Source organism: Schistocerca piceifrons, chromosome 4 (assembly GCF_021461385.2).
Source record: "Schistocerca piceifrons isolate TAMUIC-IGC-003096 chromosome 4, iqSchPice1.1, whole genome shotgun sequence".
NCBI classification, from domain to species: Eukaryota; Metazoa; Arthropoda; class Insecta; order Orthoptera; family Acrididae; genus Schistocerca; species Schistocerca piceifrons.
In genome coordinates, this window is record NC_060141.1 from 585914659 (window position 1) to 585934409 (window position 19751).

At 39.5% G+C, this 19751-nt stretch overlaps 1 protein-coding gene across 1 annotated transcript in view; it reads left to right on the top strand.

Moving 5' to 3' along the window:
* Positions 1 to 1539: 1539 nt before the first annotated feature.
* Positions 1540 to 19751, top strand: part of LOC124794617 (2-amino-3-ketobutyrate coenzyme A ligase, mitochondrial) — a 54764-nt gene continuing 36552 nt past the window's right edge. Inside the window, exon 1 of the mRNA XM_047258108.1 lies at positions 1540 to 1628. Coding sequence (XP_047114064.1) covers positions 1571 to 1628 — 58 coding nt within the window. The 5' untranslated portion in view covers positions 1540 to 1570. The remainder of the gene's footprint in view (positions 1629 to 19751) is intronic.

The window sequence follows — 19751 nt, forward strand, 5'->3', positions numbered from 1 at the left end:
TCTACTCTTTAGGAATCAACATGGATTCCGGAAACAGCGATCGTGTGAGACCCAACTCGCTTTATTTGTTCATGAGGCCCAGAAAATATTAGATACAGGCTCCCAGGTATATACTATTTTCCTTGACTTCCGGAAAGCGTTCGATACAGTTCCGCACTGTTGCCTGATAAACAAATTAAGAGCCTACGGAATATCAGACCAGCTGTGTGGCTGGATTGAAGAGTTTCTAGCAAACAGAACACAGCATGTTGTTCTCAACGGAGAGACGTCTACAGACGTTAAAGTAACTTCTGGCGTGCCACAGGGGAGTGTTATGGGACCATTGCTTTTCACAATATATATAAATAACCTAGGCTCCCAGGTATATACTATTTTCCTTGACTTCCGGAAAGCGTTCGATACAGTTCCGCACTGTTGCCTGATAAACAAATTAAGAGCCTACGGAATATCAGACCAGCTGTGTGGCTGGATTGAAGAGTTTCTAGCAAACAGAACACAGCATGTTGTTCTCAACGGAGAGACGTCTACAGACGTTAAAGTAACTTCTGGCGTGCCACAGGGGAGTGTTATGGGACCATTGCTTTTCACAATATATATAAATAACCTAGTAGATAGTGTCGGAAGTTCCATGCGGCTTTTCGCGGATGACGCTGTAGTATACAGAGAAGTTGCAGCATTAGAAAATTGTAGCGAAATGCAGGAAGATCTGCAGCAGATAGGCACTTGGTGCAGGGAGTGGCAACTGACCCTTAACATAGACAAATGTAATGTATTGCGAATACATAGAAAGAAGGATCCTTTATTGTATGATTATATGATAGCGGAACAAACACTGGTAGCAGTTACTTCTGTAAAATATCTGGGAGTATGCGTGCGGAACGATTTGAAGTGGAATGATCATATAAAATTAATTGTTGGTACGGCGGCTGCCAGGTTGAGATTCGCTGGGAGAGTCCTTAGAAAATGTAGTCTATCAACAAAGGAGGTGGCTTACAAAACACTCGTTCGGCCTATACTTGAGTATTGCTCATCAGAGTGGGATCCGTACCAGGTCGGGTTGACAGGGGAGATAGAGGAGATCCAAAGAAGAGCGGTGCGTTTTGTCACAGGGTTATTTGGTAAGCGTGATAGCGTTACGGAGATGTTTAGCAAACTCAAGTGGCAGACTCTGCAAGAGAGGCGCTCTGCATCGCGGTGTAACTTGCTGTCCGGGTTTCGAGAGGGTGCGTTTCTGGATGAGGTATCGAATATATTGCTTCCCCCTACTTATACCTCCCGAGGAGATCACGAATGTAAAATTAGAGAGATTCGAGCGCGCACGGAGGCTTTCCGGCAGTCGCTCTTCCCACGAACCATACGCGACTGGAACAGAAAAGGGAGGTAATGACTGTGGCACGTAAAGTGCCCTCCGCCACGCACCGTTGGGTGGCTTGCGGAGTATAAATGTAGATGTAGATGTAGGTTAAGGGGAAAGAGGGGAGGATGAATCGCCTCACCATTATTCATTATCGTTTGTCGTGTGCTGCTGGCGGCGGCAGGCGCTGCGTCGGTACGGTGCGTCATCTCGGAGATGTGCGGCGTGAGTTGGCTGCCCTCATCAGCAATCTCTGCTTTGCGGCGGGGCCGAGGTACGATCTCCACGTTGACTGCCGTTGTCAGTTGCGTGACCGAAGTTGTGATATTACTGTGTTAGAAGGCAGACGTTAACGATAAATAGAAGAGAGCTCATGTCCTCCCATTTCCGCACCATCCCATCGACTCCTCCGTTTCGCTCCTCATCCACATCTCAGCTCGCCTCCTCTCTGAAATTTTATTCCTTTCGGCGTTGTCATTGGTGGGCAAAATTTTCAATGCAGTCCATTGGCAGATCGCAGTTTCATGGCCACACCTCTCCACGCAGGGTGGAAATTTCCTATCTGGCGTGGGCTGGTGTGTGCCTCGTGAATTGGCACCTTTCTCAGAATTTCACATTCTTATTTTTCTGCATTCCGACGCTGTTGTGAGAGCAGCTACACAACACTTATTTGTAACCACTCTTTCTGCGTGAGGCCTGGACAGGCTCATGACTGGGCTTCTGCCGGCCGGTGTGACCGAGCGGTTCTAGGCGCTTCAGTCTGGAACCGCGCCACCGCTACGGTCGCAGGTTAGAATCCTGCCTCGGGCATGGATGTGTGTGATGTCCTTTGGTTAGTTAGGTTTAAATAGTTCTAAGTTCTAGAGGACTGATGACCTCAGATGTTAACTCCCATTGTGCTCAGGGCCATTTGAATCATTTGAACTAGGCTTCTCTAACAAGGGAACCTCCCCATCGCAGCCCCCTCAGATTTAGTTATAAGTTGGCGCAGTTGATAGGCCTTGAAAAACTGGACACAGATCAATCGAGAAAACAGGAAGAAGTTGTGTGGAACTATGAAAAAAATAAGCAAAATATACAAACTGAGTAGTCCATGAGCAACATAGGAAACATCAAGGATAATGTGAGCTCAGGAGCGCTGTGGTCCCGTGGTTAGCGTAAGAAGCTGCCGAGCGAGAGGTTCCTTGGTTCAAGTCTTCCCTCGAGTGAAAAGTTTACTTTCTTTATTTTCGCAAAGTTATGATCTGTCCGTTCGTTCATTGACGTCTCTGTTCACTGTAACAAGTTTAGTGTCTGTGTTTTGCGACCGCACCGCAAAACCGCACGATTAGTAGACGATAGAACGTGCTTCTCCAATGGGAACCGAAAACATTTGATCGCGAGGTCATAGGTCAACTGATTCCTCCACAGGAAAACACATCTGATATATTCTATACGACACTGGTGACGGCATGTGCGTCACATGACAAGAATATGTTGTCGACCCACCTAACTTGCACACTTGGCGAATGGGTAAAGATTCTTCTACCTTGCCCGATTTAGGTTTTCTTGTGGATGTGATAATCACTCCCAAAAAGTGATGAAAACATAGGAGTTTGTCACATAAACTGCAACAAATGAATGCAACAGTTTCACAGTCGCACAGTTTTCCCTGTGCTCTGTCAAAACATATATGTTTTTTAACGTTTTCAAATTTTTCCTTGTGTAGACCGTCAAATCCTGTATATGTCCAAGCAAATCTGAACATGTCCTGGAATTTTGGAGGGCGAAGTTGATTATGTGTGAGTGCCTGAACTTTGATAATTGTCTGAAAATAAAAAATTAAACTTTTCACTTGAGGGAAGACTTCAACCAAGGACCTCTCTTTCCGCAGCTGCTCACGCTAACCACGGGGCCACGGCGCTCCTGAGCTCACATTATCCTAAATGTTGCATATGTTGCGCATGGACTACTCAGTTTGTATATTTTGCTTATTTTTTTCATAGTTCCACACAACTTCTTCCTGTTTTCTCGATTGTATCTGTGTTCAATTTTTCAAGGCGTATCCACTGTGCCGTCTTATAACTAGATCTGAGGGGGGTGCGATGGGGAGGTTCCCTTGTAAGTGTCGGCTGGCATCCGTGATTTATAAGGAAGATCATTACTGTCGAGAAAAACATCGTCTTGAGAATGCTGACTTCTTTCACACACCTCCCTGTGCGAATTCTCCGCGCTTTGTGTACGCTTCTCCCTGTAACCATGGGTTGTTGGAATTGTCGGCACATTCCTGTTTTCTAAGGCAGGTAAAATGACTGCCTCCTGGCCAGAAGAACTCACTTGCTTTCGTGCGTATATTCTTGACATTCCGTCCTAATGGCCGCAGGTGCCCATCAGTTCTCGGCATGCTTCTCATTGTCAGACAAGCCCTTCGCAACGTGTCCCTCCTTGAGCGAGGCGAGGGCATTCGCCTGCCTTCCTGCTGTGAGCGTCCACAATGGCTGCAGTGTCTTCTCCTGTCCCCGAGTGCAGTGACCTGTCCCTGAGTGTCCAGCTCACTCCTCTTTCTCGGCCACTCGTTGCGAGTTGGCGAAAGTGGCCACAGTCGGAGGTATTACAATATGGCTCCCATCCCCCATTTCCGACGAAGGTTTTTGGAAGGGTTTCCCTTAGTTGTAAGGCATATGCCGGAACTGGTGCGCCTCTTCCAATTATTCCCAATTGGGATCTCCCATCTGCCCCAATATCAGCTTGTCTGATACTTGGCTGAAGAAACAGTGACTCTCCAATGGACCGGATATCGAACAACCTGCTCCACTCCTAGGAGTGGATAGAGAGAGAGAGGGAGAGAGAGAGAGAGAGAGAGAAAGAGAGAGAGAGAGAGAGAGAAAGAGAGAGAGAGAGAGAGAGAGAAAGAGAGAGGGAGAAACTCTCTTACTTTCCTCTTGTGTTTCCTGAATATTTGTCAGTTGGCATATTTCGATTGCTGTCGCAGCTTTACCGATTTCAAGGTGATGGTACATTGTCTTTTAGTTTTTTGTCTCTTTCTTGTTTTTTTTTTTAATGATACGCTAAATTTCGCATTTTGATTGAACTAGATTTGTATCCCTGTCAAGCTGCATTAGTTTACCTTTGCTCCTGGTTCAATGGCTCTGAGCACTGTGGGACTTAACTGCTGAGGTCATCAGACCTCTAGAACATAGAACTACTTAAACCTAACTAACCTAAGGACATCACAAACATCCATGCCCGAGGCAGGATTCGAACCCGCGACCGTAGCGGTGGCGCGGTTCCAGACTGTAGCGCCTAGAACCGCTAGGCACCTCCGGCCGGCCTTTGCTCCTGATTTCCAAAATCGGGCCCTCTACATCTGCACATTACAAACTTCTGTAAAGAAAACAACAGGTCATATGTTTCATTATACCATGTAAATCGTGCTTTTCCCGTGACGAACATGAACGGACTGCAAGAAAAATAACTGTAATTCAGATTCGAGGGTCAGCTTAATACTTCCAATAGGGTCATATCTAATTTATTCTTATCTATGGCACTGATTCACTCAGGTTTAATGCTTTCTCTGTAATTGGTCTTGAATCATGGAGCCCTTACGAGGAAATACACCACAATCAATACATTCACATAGCTGTGAGTGAAATTTCAAGAATGGGTCGGCTGGTAAAGTATGAGGTTTAACATGCAATATGGTGTTGCAATAGTACCATACTCGAACTTACAATCAGGAGTTTTCAGCCCTAAGTCTGTTGTAGCCAACTTCGGGAAACGGCTCAATGGTTAACAGACTGAATTCATTTTCTGTAAACGCAGATTCATATCCTGGGCAGGTCATCCAACGTCAGGCTTTCCGGTGTTTTCCTAAATCAATTTAAGCGAATCTTAGCTGAGTTATTAAACAATGGCGTGGTCAATTTTTTTTCTCCAGTATTGTCCATGTCGAACTTACCCGCGCAATCTGGAGGTATGCTCACGACAATTCTTAATCCTCGTTCAGCGTAGTGTAACCAGAGAAGAAACTTTGTAGTGTATTATTAAACTCGGTAAGTCATATCGAACTGTTTGGTAAAATGCCACATATTATACTGCAGGCCTATTGTACTGGACCGGTATATGAAAGGCATACCAACCAACGTTAATATTTGATTTTACTGGTGTTGCACATGCAGTTGATTGGTAAAACTGTCTGCTTGTAGTTATGCAGTTGAACAATACATAAATGCTGGGAATACAAAATTATTATGCACAAGCCATCCGTACTCGTGAGCTTTCTGAGCAAAGGAGAAATAAATCCTATCATAGCTTTGCAGGGGACGTCATTGATCTAACCTTGCCTTAACTCCCCCAAAGTACGTGAGTCTGAAAAATTTTCTCCTAAAAGTGATCAGTCGGTCACTCTGTAAATGACAGGAAAGTACAAGCAAATACCTTACTGACAAACGGTGTTCTGAGGGCGGGAGAAATGAATAGGGTCTATATGTACGGCTACAGATGATGCCGTTGATCTTGCCTTCCCGATTGCCAAATTATATAGGTCAGTGTAAAGTAGTTTCCGGTTTCTCTTTTAGACTTTCTAAACAGCTGTCAAGATATATAGCCTATTTACGGAAAAGTAAGTCTTTTATCTTTGAAGGTCTTGCAGATTTCTCACGCCTAAGTTTTGCGTACGGTAATGAAGTTCAGTGATTCACGCAGAATTCCTGTTCTCTTTTCGACGGAATGGTATTTTAACTGAAATGACGAAGCTGAATGTCACAAGAAACCCCACAGCCCTCCAGCGCTTGCCGCAGTTTTTGTTTTTCCTCTCTCTCGCTTCGAGTTCGCGGCGATCACCTTGAAGAAACTTGTTCTCAGTGGGCGTGACCGCTCCGTGCCGAAGAGAAAAACAGACAAATAAGTTCCTAGCTGCTGCGAGAAATGTGTTTTCGCGATCGCTTCGTGTAGTCGTGTGAAAGACAAAAAAACGTAGCAGAATTTCTCGAATCAGATGGCTCTCTGCTTTCCATAGCATTGTGATTTCAGTCATACGTGCACAGTTGTATCGGTGTCATCGTAGCAATAAAGTACGGTATGTTTTTGATGAGTTTATATACTGCGTGACTGTACCTCAGGAGTCCTGTTCCACTGCGCTCGGACAACAATAATTCCGTTGCAGATCCTCGGAGCGTGCTACTCATATGTAGCACCACTGCCGTCCTTAAGACGACAGAATGACGGTTCTGGCGGCAGCTAGCTGTAAGTGCTGATTTTTTTGTCCAACAAAAGTAATTTGAACTGGAGCTTCTCTTTTATTTCCAGACAGTAGTGAAGTCAATAGGGATGTCCATGGTTCACAACTATGATGAAAACAACACTGAATTTTGTCCTGTTTATAATAAGGCATTGAAGACTAACAAAAATACGAGCTTATGTTTCACTACGCTAGATTCATCAGTCATCGTCGTAGTGCGCCTTTGCTTTTTTTTAGGATTAGACCCTAATATTAGTCTGATATTTTGATAGGTATGCTACTGTTATTATCTCTACATATTTCAGGATCGTCTGTATAACTAAAAATAAACGTTCAGTTTCTAAAAATTTTGTTTAGACGATGTCAGTTGATGACGTGACAGCCACCTGTTGAGCTCAGAGTGCGGTGCAGTTTTTAACGACCGTAAGTAGCTGGCTTAGGTACTTTAAACTCTAGCAGATTGTCCTCGAACACTTATAACGTGTCTTTCAAATTCTAGGTAACATATACACAATGCAAGCAAATTTCGGATTTCTCAAGAAGTTTGACGAGTCAAAAATACCAGACCGCACTTCTCTTCAATAACAATTACACAATTGCGATATTACGGTATATTTTATTTTATTTACATTTTTTTTTCGGGGTGAGCTTGTAGAAAGTATCCGTTCTCATAACCCAAAGACGGGAATATTTTGATATTACAAGAGACATTGGCGAATCCTTTTTCCAGTTAGCCAAACTGTTATTATCATTGTCATTCTGTTACCTTATCATTGTCATTCTGTTACCAGCATTCGCATTTGTTGGAAATTACATTTGTTGAAATACACAGTCAACATATACTTTCTTCCCGCACTAGAAGAAACTGCCCGACGTTTGAATGGTGTAGGACCTTCTGTGGCACACCTGTACAGTTCATATTAAAACTACACTAGTTTAACTTTTATTCAGGTCCTTTCCTCACTCTCTCATCTGTAAGTCCAAAATAGAGAAATTAACTAGAAGCAATCAGTAAATAATATGTTCAGATGTATTAAAGAAAATAAAACGTCCTGATTCAGTGTTAACCTCGGCTATAACTCCCATCTGACTGATCTTTGTTTCACAAATAACTTTAGCAGTGAGAAATCCAACAGAAACAAATAAATTGTCACATGAATGCAAGATCCAGTAAAGGATCCAGTATTATACATAATACTGACAAACCAAGTAGCAGCTTTGACAGATGAAATTTTAAGGGCAGCATATGATCGAATAGGCAAAATGGCAAGGCTGAATAGATAACTTGGATAACACATAAGATGCTGAGTTTAATTGCTGAAAGAAGAAAATATAAAAATGAAGCAAATAATATGGACAATATAAAATAAAGATGTCTAAAAAATGAGATTGGCAGAAACTACAAAAATGGCTAAGCAGTTATGGTTGGAGAGCAAATGCAAGGCTGTATGCAGAATATGCATGACCAGGGGAATGATACATGCCACCTATTAGAAAATTAAAGAGATCTGTACGAATACCAAAAGCTCAGATGCAAAGCCAGTACTAAGCAAAGAAGGGAAATCTGAAAGGTGGAAGGAATATATTGAAGGGCTACAAGGTAAATGACCTTTAACACAATATTATAGAACCAGAAAAAGGGACAGGTGAATACTGAATGGGAAATTAGATACTGTGAGTAGAATCTGACAGAGCACTGAAAGACCTAAGCCTAAAAATAACCACTGGAGTAGACAACTGAGAGATTGTTGGGAGAGCCATCTATAACTAAATTACTCCACATCATGTGGAAGGTTAATGAGACAGATGAAATACCTTCAGACTTCAAGAAGAATATAATAATTCCAATTACATAAAAGGCAAATGCTGACAGGTGAGGATATTAATGAAGAGTTAGTTTAATAAGCCACTGTTGCAAAATACTGACATAAACTATGTACAAATATTGGAAAGACTGCTTGTTGGGGGGGGGGGGGGGGGTAATTAGTTTGGGTTCTGGAAAAATGTAGGAGCATGTAAAGCAATACTCATCCTACAGTTTATCAGTTTATCTTACATAATAGAGTAAAGAAAGGCAAACCTATGTTTACAGCATTTATAGATTCAGAGAAAGCTTTAGACAAAGGTGACTGGAATGCATTCTTTGAAATTCTGAAGGCAGCAGGCAATAAATTAGAAAAAGGTTAATCACAATTTGTGCAGAAAACAAACAGCAGATATACGAGTCAAACAACATGACAGAAAGCAGGAGTTAAGAAGGGAATGAAATAGGCATGTTGCGCACCCCTGATATAATTCAATCTGTACACTGAGCAAGTTGTGGAGGAAAGCAAGGACAAATTTGGAAAGGGAATTAAAACTGAGGGAAAAGAAATAAAAACTTTAACATTTGCTCATGACACCATAACTCTTTTACAAATGGCAAAGGACTGGGAATGAATGGAATGGACTGAGTCTTGAAAAGAGGTTATGAAATGAATGTCAACAAAGTAAACAGCAAAAGGATTATAATCCAATTAAATAAAATGGTGCTGAGGTCATCAGAGGCGGTAACAAGACACTAAAAGCTTTTAATGAATTTTGCTATTTTGGCAGCAGAATTATTGATTATGTCCAATGTGAAGAGGATTTAAAATGTGGATGGCAATAGCAAGGAAAGTAGATGCAAAAAAGAGAATTTTTTTAATACTGAATATCAATTTAATAATTAAGAAATCTGTTCTAAAGATATGTGTCTGAAGTGCAGCCTTGTATGGAAGTGTAATGTGGATGATACACAGTTCAGGGAAGGAGATAATAGAATCATTTTAAATATGGTGCTGTAGAGGAATGCTAAATATTAGATGGGTAGTTCACTTAACTAATGACGAGGTGTTGAGCCAAACTGGGATGAAAAGTAATTTATGGCACAATATGACTAGAAGCTGAAATCCTGTTATTCAGAGCAGTATTACAAATGTCAAACTCTCTGCAAAAATGAGCCTTGTCCATCCTGATCTGACTCTGTTCAACCTCAACAGCCATATTCTCTGATTTAATCTGACTACTAAGATCATCCTTAACACAGAGGTGTGTTTTTATAATAATACTGTGACAAAAAACTGTATCTGTCCCCTGAAAAGGAAATGAGGGAAAGTATTCTTTATTATCCCCTGTTGACTGAACACATCCTGAGAAATCAAGGATTGTCAGTTCAGTTATCGAAGAAAGAGTGTGTGTTTGTGTGTGTGTGTGTGTGTGTGTGTGTGTGTGTGAGGGGAGACCAAAACTTGACTGCAGTAAGAAGTTTCAAACAGATATAGTTTTCAATAGTTATGCAGAGGTGAAGAGACTTGCACATGGTAGACTAGGATGGAGATGTGCAGAAAACCAGCCTTTGGACTGAAGACCACAAAAATAACAAATGCAACTGTGGAAGTGCATGACAGAACTTGTAAATCATATATTTGGAGTGATGGATGCCTTAGTTAAATTGCATTCAGATAAAGTAGAAATAACTTCTACTTGACACACAACATACAACACACACAAAATACAATGGAAACTTTGGTCTAAATTAGTCCATTGGTAACAGAAGTTGTCATTGTACTGTGGTTGAATACACAAATGTGAGCATACTCCTCAACAGCATGCCAGATGCGCTCAATAGGAAGAAACATCAGATACCAAACAAATGCCACATTTTCTCTTAAATTATAGGAGGAATGGCTAATGAGATATCCTTTTATATCGTTTTTGAATAAGTGGAGATTTTTAATTTCCTGCCTGATTTCTATCAATACCCTATCACACATTTTTGCAACTGAGTATATCATTCCATTTTGAACCCTAGAGAGAGGTGTATAATCAAAGTGAAAATAAATTTTAATTGTAGTAATGTGAATAAGAATTGCAGAGTTCATCCTAAATTTAATCTTGTTATTAATCACAAATACTATTAGTGAGCAGATGTAGTGGCATATTGGAGTAAAATTTCCCAGGTCTCTGGAGAGACTTCTATGAGATGTTCAGCTTTTACCCAACATTCTAATTGCACACCTCAGTAAATTAAATCCATTTTCATTTTATGTAAAATGCCCCACAGAATTATATCATAAGACACTATTTACTGAAAATATGTGAAGTATTCTCTACTAGTAATCCTGTCTGTGGGTCAACACAATGAGAAAGAGATTCCTAAGTGCAAAGCACTCAGAATGAGTTATTTGGTTACCATAGCCACATGCCAGTGCCACCACAGTTTATTTTCTGTCTGAAAGCCATAAATTTAACTCATGGAAACTCATGTAATGTATGACTGTTGACATCTTTCTCCAGCACTTGTAAGTTATTTTTAATTGTTTGGCACTGTGTAACATAAGTTTTTGCAGGATTAGAAGTTAATCTGTTGTTTATGAACCAGTTTCAGCTTGTCCCATTCTTTTCCAGTCAGTGTCTGTCTTGTATGTATTTGGACCATTCATCAATATACTTATGCCATTAGCAATCATTTTATGTATTTATATGTATTTATGGATATGTAAAATGATGATGTGAGTAAAATGTACAAATTACTAACTACTAAAAAGATGTATGTATATGTATGCATAACGTATAATGTAAAAGTTAGTAACAGCTATACCTTTATGAAATATGTAAAATGTATTTTGACAAAGCCAATTGTGTGGTAAACATGCTGAATGCCTAATAAATAAACATATGAAACATATGAAGCATTACAGCTTCTCAGAAGTCATCCAGTGTCCTGGCTAAATCATTTATGTAGACCAAGAACATGTGTTGGCTGAGCACTGGACCTGGTGAAAAACTATATGTAATGCTTTCTCTCAGCTGGGTTTAATCTTATTCTTGATGTACCATCAGCCAGTGTCATCCTGTGCCACTTATTGTTAAGATAAGACTCAATCCATGCAAGGGTAAGTGTTTAATGCCATTCTAGTTTAGTTTTGTTAGTAGAATTTTATGATATACACAATCAAAAGCCTTGGCACATTCACAGAAAGGGGCGACAAGACAATTTTTTTTGTTCAGTTGTACTAGAGTTGAGTTTGTGAGATCATGTATTGCTTTCTCAATACAGAACCCTGTAGAAAAGCCAAACTGAGCTATTGTTAATGGGTCATTCTCAGAAAAATGGTTCAGTGTTCTATTGTAAGCTAACTTTTCTAAAATTCTTGAGCATATAGGAAGGAGGGAGGTAGGTCTACAATTAGATGTCTGATACTTATATCCACTTTTATAAGTGGATGTTGCTGCTGGTACTGCACACTTCATTCTGTCAGGAAATAAACCTTGACCCATCCACTGGTTACAAAGGTAACTCAATGGTGGCACTACCAACTCAGCAAAAGATTTAATACTCTGGCTCAGGTACTGTCATACCCAAAATACATGCACCTTATTAGTGACATAACAATTTTTGTGATCTCTCACAGAATAGTGAATAATGAATAGTGTTTTATTCGTCTCATAACATACAAATTCTAATCATATGATTAGTGTACAGGAGACACGCCAGAAAAATGGATAACACAACTTAGGCCTAATTGGTACAAAGAATTTTAACATTAATATAAATTTTTCTTTTTCTTTCCTCCCTTTTGTGAAGGACAGCTAAATTTATACACAAGACTATATGTAAATTTATCCTGCTCAAATGTTCAGTTTATCCTTCATGAACTCCTCAACAGTGTAGTAGCAGCATTTGACAAGTATATCATATAGCTTTGTTTTCAGTGTCTCTAGGTTTATACTCAGAACATTCTTTCCTTTTAGCTTGTTATGAATTTTCATTGCCACATACTGAGAAGACTGCGCATATAGGTTTAAGTGATGAGTGGGAAGCATAAAATTGTCTTTGTTTCTCGTGTTATACGTGTGATTGAAACAGTTTTTCTCGAATAACTCTAAATTGCTGCAAAGAAAGATGATAATATCATAGATGTATAAGGAGGGAACTGTTAATAACTGTTGTTTTTCAAATAGTAGGCGACATGATGTCCTTGGATGGGCAGTACACATGTTCCTTATTAATCTTTTCTGTAACTTTAGTATGTACAATATATTGCTTGAATTTTCCCAAAAAATAATACCATACCTTATAACTGATTGAAAGTTGCTGTGTTATGCAATTTTCCTTGTGTTCATGTCTGTTGCACGAGCTAATATTTGCGTAGCAAATGCAAAGCTACATAATTTGTCTAACAGGTAGTCAACATATTTATTCCAATTTAGATTTTTATCTAGGTTTAACCCTAAAAACTTCACAGAATCCATTTCTTATATATTCTGATTTTTATGAGTTACTTTAATTTCTTGGGGCTTTGACTGTTTTGTCTGGAATTGGACCATGTGGGTTTTGGGGATGTTCAATCTTAATCCATTCAGTTGGAACCATGTTTCTAGTTTGTTCTTGTGTTTATTATGTAGAGAGGGATGTTTTCTGGCTCCTGGTTTTCAATTAATACAGATGTGTCATCTGCAAATAAAATCAATGGAGCATTTATATTGTTCGGTAAATCATTAACATAGAACAAAAACAAAATAGGTCCTAGAATCGAGCCTTGACGGACACCTTGGGCTACTGTTTTCCATTCTGAATAGTAATTTGCTGCATTTGATGAGACAATCACTCTTTGTTTCCTATTTGATACACTTCGGCAAAACTAACCTCTGATAGTGAAGTCTGCAATTCCTATTTGTCTAAGTGAAACTAGTAGATACATCTTTGATGGATCATTTATTGTCCCTGTGTTTTTAGTTAGTAAGAATTCAGTAAATTTTGTAGCCAATGATTTGAATTTTATATCACCTCGTTCTCACTGCTACTATCATCCGGGAGTCCAATATTATTTACCTTGCTGAATTTATAAGTTTCATGCCTAATAAAGTTCCAAATTGTTCCAAATTGTTTGCCGCCAACTCAAAGCAAGAGAGAGGAAAAACAAAAAATGCGGCAAGCACTGGACGAATCGAGAGAGAGGAAAAACAAAAAATTCGCCAAGCGCTGGAGGGCTGTGAGGTTTGTTGTGACATTCAGCTTCATCATTTCAGTTAAAATGCCATTCCGTCTAAAAGAGAACAGGAATTTTGCATAAATAACTGAGCTTTATTACCATATGCAAAACTTAGTTGTGAGAAATCTGCAATATCCTCAAATATAAAAGACTTGACAGCTGTTTAAGAAGTCTAAAAGAGCAACCAGAAACTACTTTACACTGACCTACATAATTTGGCAATCAGTAAGGCAAGATTGATGGCACCACCTGCAGTCATACTTGTAGACCCTATTCATTTCTCCCCTCAGAACGCCGTATGTAAGTAAGGTATTTGCTTGTATTTTCCCATCATTTACATAGCGGCCGACTGGTCACTGTCAGGACAAAATTTTTCACTGACTTAGGTATTTTGGGCGTGTTAAGACTAGATTAGATCAATGACGTCACCTGCAAAGCTATGCTAGGATTTATTTCTCCTTTGCTCAGAAAGCTGACGAGTACTGATTGCTTGTGCATAATAATTTTGTATTCCCAGCATTTACATATTGTTCAACTGCATAACTACTAGCAGACAGATTTATTTTGGGAAATTTGATTATTTTTATGCATAATACACTATTTTTGCCTTTGCGGTAACACAGTGAAGAATTTTTCAGTATTGCTCATAGTGCACTTTAAGTCTTTATTAGAGATAGTGCTTTGCATTAAATATAGCCCTCTCTTCTTAGTGCAAGGTATATGGATCTCAGATGTTAAACACCCCATGCCTTGGCTTTAACTGTAATTTTTTCTTACCCATTGTAAAGGGAAACTGGATTGATAATGGTGTAAGAATGTTTTAGGAAAGTATTAAATTTCTCATCAATTGAGTGCTCTGGATAAAGTTCTTCCTCATTTTCATCTCATAAATTCTCACTAAACAGTGTATCTGAGTCAGCATTTAAATTTCTGTTATATTTTACTTTTACCCTCTTATGAGTACATAAACCTGGCTGGTGGGGATGCTTTACAGCTGCCAATTGATCATCATGTTCAGGTAAACGATATATTATTGAGCCCACATTTTTTTCATAACAGACATTTAAATATAGACAAGTTATCTGTTGCTGTTGAATCAAAACTGGACATCAGTAATTCAAGGTGTTCCAGATCAGAACTATTCCAGATAAAATCAGTATTCTAATCCACACATACAGTCACTTTCTCCATTACCCCATCAACTGCTTAATTTGGTCAAAAGCTTTTCCTGCCAAACCCTTGGATGTTTCTATGTCTATTACTGATTACAAAACTCAGCAATAAATATAAAAGAATATACTGTCAGTGAGAGACAGAATAATAGTAGAAGAAAAAATTATTGCCTAGTTACATAAATTTAATATATGATGTAAATGATGACACTTCAGTGTTTTCTTGTAGAATCAACAACTGTTTATGGCATTTGAGTCAAGTAATCACTCATGTTAGAGAAGTAATATATCAACAAAAATAATCAATTTTTGAAAACTGATATACACTACTGGCCATTAAAATTGCTACACCACAAAGATGACATGCTACAGATGCGAAATTTAACCGACAGGAAGAAGATGCTGTGATATGGAAATGATTAGCTTTTCAGAGCATTCACACAAGCTTAGCACCAGTGGTGACACCTACAATGTGCTGACATGAGGAAAGTTTCCAACCGAGTTCTCATACACAAACAGCAGTTGACCAGCACTGCCTGGTGAAACATTGCTGTGATGCCCTGTGTAAGGAGGAGAAATGTGTACCATCACGTTTCCGACTTTGATAAATGTCAGATTATAGCCTATCATGATTGCAGTTTATCATATCGTGACACTGCTGCTCGCGTTGGTCGAGATCCAATCACTGTTAACAGAATATGGAATTGGTGGGTTCACGAGGGTAATACGGAATGTCGTGCTGGATCCCAATGGCCTCATATCACTAACAGTCGAGATGACAAGCATCTTATCCACATAGCTGTAATGGATTGTGCAGCCATGTCTCAATTCCTGAGTCAACAGATGGGGATGTTTGCAAGACAACAACCATCTGCACGAACAGTTCGATGATGTTTGCAGCAGCATGGACTACCAGCTTGGAGACAATGGCTGAGGTTACCCTTGATGCTGCATCACAGACAGGCCTGCGATGGTGTACTCAATGGCAAACCTGGGTGCAAGAATGGCAAAACTTCATTTTTTCAGATGAATCCAGGTTCTGTTTACAGCATCTTGATGGTCGCATACGTGTTTGGCGACATCACAGTGAACGCACATTGGAAGCATATATTCGTCATCGCCATACTAGCACATCACCCGGCGTGATGGTATGGGGTGCCATTGGTTACACGTCTCGGTCACCTCTTCTTCGCATTGATGACACTTTGAACAGTGGAAGTTACATTTCAGATGTGTTACGAACCATGCCTCTACCCTTCATTTGATCCCTGCGAAACCCTACATTTCAGCAGGATAATGCACAACCGCATGTTGCAGGTCCTGTACGGGCCTTTCTGGATACAGAAAATGTTTGACTGCTGCCCTGGCCAGCACATTCTCCAGATCTCTCACCAATTGAAAAATTCTGGTCAATGGTGGCCGAGCAACTGGCTCGTCACAATATGCCAGTAACTACTCTTGATTAACTGTGGCATCGTGATGAAGCTGAATAGGCAGCTGTATCTGTATACACCATCCAAGCTCTGTTTGACTCAATGCCCAGGTGTATCAAGGCCATTATTATGGCCAGAGGTGGTTGTTCTGGGTACTGATTTCTCAGGATCTATGCATCCAAATTGCACGAAAATGTAATCACATGTCAGATCTAGTATAATGTATTTGTCCAATGAATAGCTGTTTATCATCTACATTTCTTCTTGGTGTAGTAATTTTAATGGCCGGTAGTGTAATTGGATAGATAAAAAAAATTTACTCGCCAAGCAGCAGCAGGGGAAAACATATAAAAATTAGGGAAATTTGCAACCTTGTGACAGAATGGTTGAAGGGAACAAAACTGGGAGTGAAGAAAAGGACTGGCATGGTATAGGAAATGAGGAGAATTTCGGAAAAATTGACTGTAGCACTAGGTCAGGGGAGACTTACAGGACACGACAAGCAGAAAAGATTGCTTGTTGCAGACTGCACTGGTGCAGTCTCCAAGAGTCAGTCTTTCCATCTCATCCCATTCAGTAAGATGGGATTCTGGGTGACTTTTCTGAAACTCTCCCCATTTCCTGAACCTTTCCAGTCCTTTTCTTTCATTCCTCTTCCTTCCCCCTCAACCTTTCTGTCAGGAGAAGGAGCCACTAGCTCTGAAAGCTTGCACACTTCCTTAACTTATGTATGTGTTGTTCCCTGCCACCACATGATGAGTAGGTTTTTTATCTATCCAATTGTGCTGTAGTGTCACAGAAGCAATTTGACATGAGATATTTGAAATCTCTGTCATTCAATACAATTATTTTCTCAATTGCTTTTATGAAATTGGGGCCCTTGCTGTACAGTCTAATAATTGAGATATCAGTGATCCCATTTTGCCCTTTGTAAAAATTCCCAATAAGATCTTAGCACTGCTCACTAGAACTGTATCCTGTTGACAACAGTGTTTCATCACCACACAGGCTCTGAAGCACTTGTTCACTGCCATTGGTGTACATCGGCACATGCAGTGCCTGTTTGTCCATGTCATCATTTTCCTGTTTCAAGAATCCACTTGTGTGGTTGCCTGTACCTGAATATACAATTTATATAGGTTAAATACAGTTGTTTGCAACTGTAATATTTTCCCCATCCAGTTTGGTGTCAGATGGACAGTGCTAAACATGAAGGCATGAGATTCATTACGAATCTATGTTTTCAATTTACAGAAGTAACAGTAAGGTGGTAGCTATATGTAATTGACATTTCCCTATAATGTACATTTCTGCTGTAACCTAGACATTTTACTCTCTTGGGTTGATTATCACAGTTTCTTGTAAGCATAGTCTTAACCCTCATGTAGATCAAAGTTACCTGTATGCTACTATCAGTCTTCATTTTCCTTTGTGATACTCCACCCACCAGGTGCAGTTTGTTTGTGATTTCTGGACATAATGTCTCTGAGATACAAGTTGTATATTATATGAATAAAATGCTATGAATAGTGTCTTGGTGTAATTAATTCTGATTCATTTGGTTTGTTCACTGAATATTACATTGAATGACAAATTCAGATGTAGCTACCCTTGAATTTTACACAATGGAGCAATGGTACTGAAAATATACACAATTTACCAAAAATAGGTCAACCTAGTGAATCAAGAAAATTTATCAGATAATAATAATAGTTTTACTTTCATTTAATCATTAAAGGAATAGAAAATATCAAAGTGTATTGTACAATAATTCCTCTTCAGGGGACACCATCTTGTCGGAGGCACCTTACATGCCAGATGGGGAGGGTTGTGAGCTCTGAAGAAGCTGGGGCTATACCGGAAGTAGCATAGCTGCTTGCTGGGTCACAAAAGCTGAATTGGCCCCAGCAGAGGAGCCAGATGAAGTGTGTCCCTCACAACAGGGTAAGGGGGCCCAAAAGACTAAGTTGTCTAACTGTCTCAAATGAAAACCAGGTTCCCCAGGTTAGGGCTGAGTGCAAGCTCAATACACCTGACTTGTAAAAAGCATATAATCATGAATAATTTAACAAGAAATGCCAGACTGCCCTTATGAAGGAACAGGAATATGGATATACCAATGCTTAAGTTTGGAACATGGAATGTTCATACACTGTTGCAGATAGGAGCTATAAATAATATTGTGGAAGAGAAGCTAAGGTGTGGAATGGGTATTGTTGCACTTCAGGAAGTCAGATTGAATAGGTGAGATTCATAACCATAAATTCTGCCTATATTATTCCGGGAAATATGAAAGACAACAAGAGTTGGAGTTGGGTTTTTAGTCTCCAAGAACATGTGTGGATCTGTTATTGCTTTCACTCCACATAGTGAAAGAATATGTACCCTCCTTATCAAAGGCAAATTTCACAATGTGAACTTCGTGAACATATATGCACCAACAGATAAATGAGATGAAGATATGGTTTTTCTGATAAGTTACATGTGATTTGTGATAGAATAATAGATGTGACTCCAAAATAGTCCGCAGTGACTACAATGCCAAACTGATTGGAGAACATGCTTTCAGAAGTGTGTCTGGTAAGGAATGTCTGCACAATGAAACTAGTAATAACACTATAAGGGTTGTCCAGTTTGCTTCTGTGAACAAGTTAAAGACAGTAAGTAACTGTGTCTCATGGAAAAATATCTACAAAGGGAATTGCAAAATACCAGGAAAAAATTAAGCAAACCTTACAGACTATATATTGGTGTTGAAGAAGTGGGCATCTGATTTCGAAAACAGTGAGCTTCTGTCAGTTTTTCCATTCTTCTGTAAATAATTTGTGACTTATTTTGCAACCAAGAGTTATTGAAGTGACTGTTCAGTAATAGCTGTTGGTTTCTTTTCTTTAATACTCAACCTTTCATTACAATTGGACAAAAAATGTCCAGTCTTCTGCTATCTGAAACATTTTATTGGCTTCTTCTTCTTGTATTTAGAGGATAAAGCCAGTCCTGTTCTGTCTTTGGAGCATAAGCATCTGACTCATTTTTCACCTTCTGTAGAATCTTAACCTTCACGCTATCTGTGTAATGGGTATTCCCGAATTTTCTAAACCCATAATCATAGGTGAATATTTCTCTGCTAGTCCAGCTAAGAATAAAGTGCCAATCCATTCTTCTGCAATTTCAAAACTGATATCCCTTACAATATTTGAGATTGAAATTATTTTATTCACACATTCATCCATGCCTTTGCACTTGTTCAATCTTGTATTTATCAGCTCACAAAGTAATCCTACATTTCTAGCAAAACCTCAATCTTCTAATGCATTCAGTTTGTCCAATAGCTCCTTTGCTGATGTAGCCTTTTTCCATTTGAACAGATTTTACTGGATCAATCAAAAGGATTAGTTTTGATTTTGCATTCCAATCCTTAGCAGTTATATATCTGTAATAAGAAATAAGTAGTAGAAGTTTCCTCAGCAAACACTTATAACCAATGTATTCAGAATGAGATTTTCACTCTGCAGCGGATTGTGCACTGATGTGAAACTTCCTGGCAGATTAAAACTG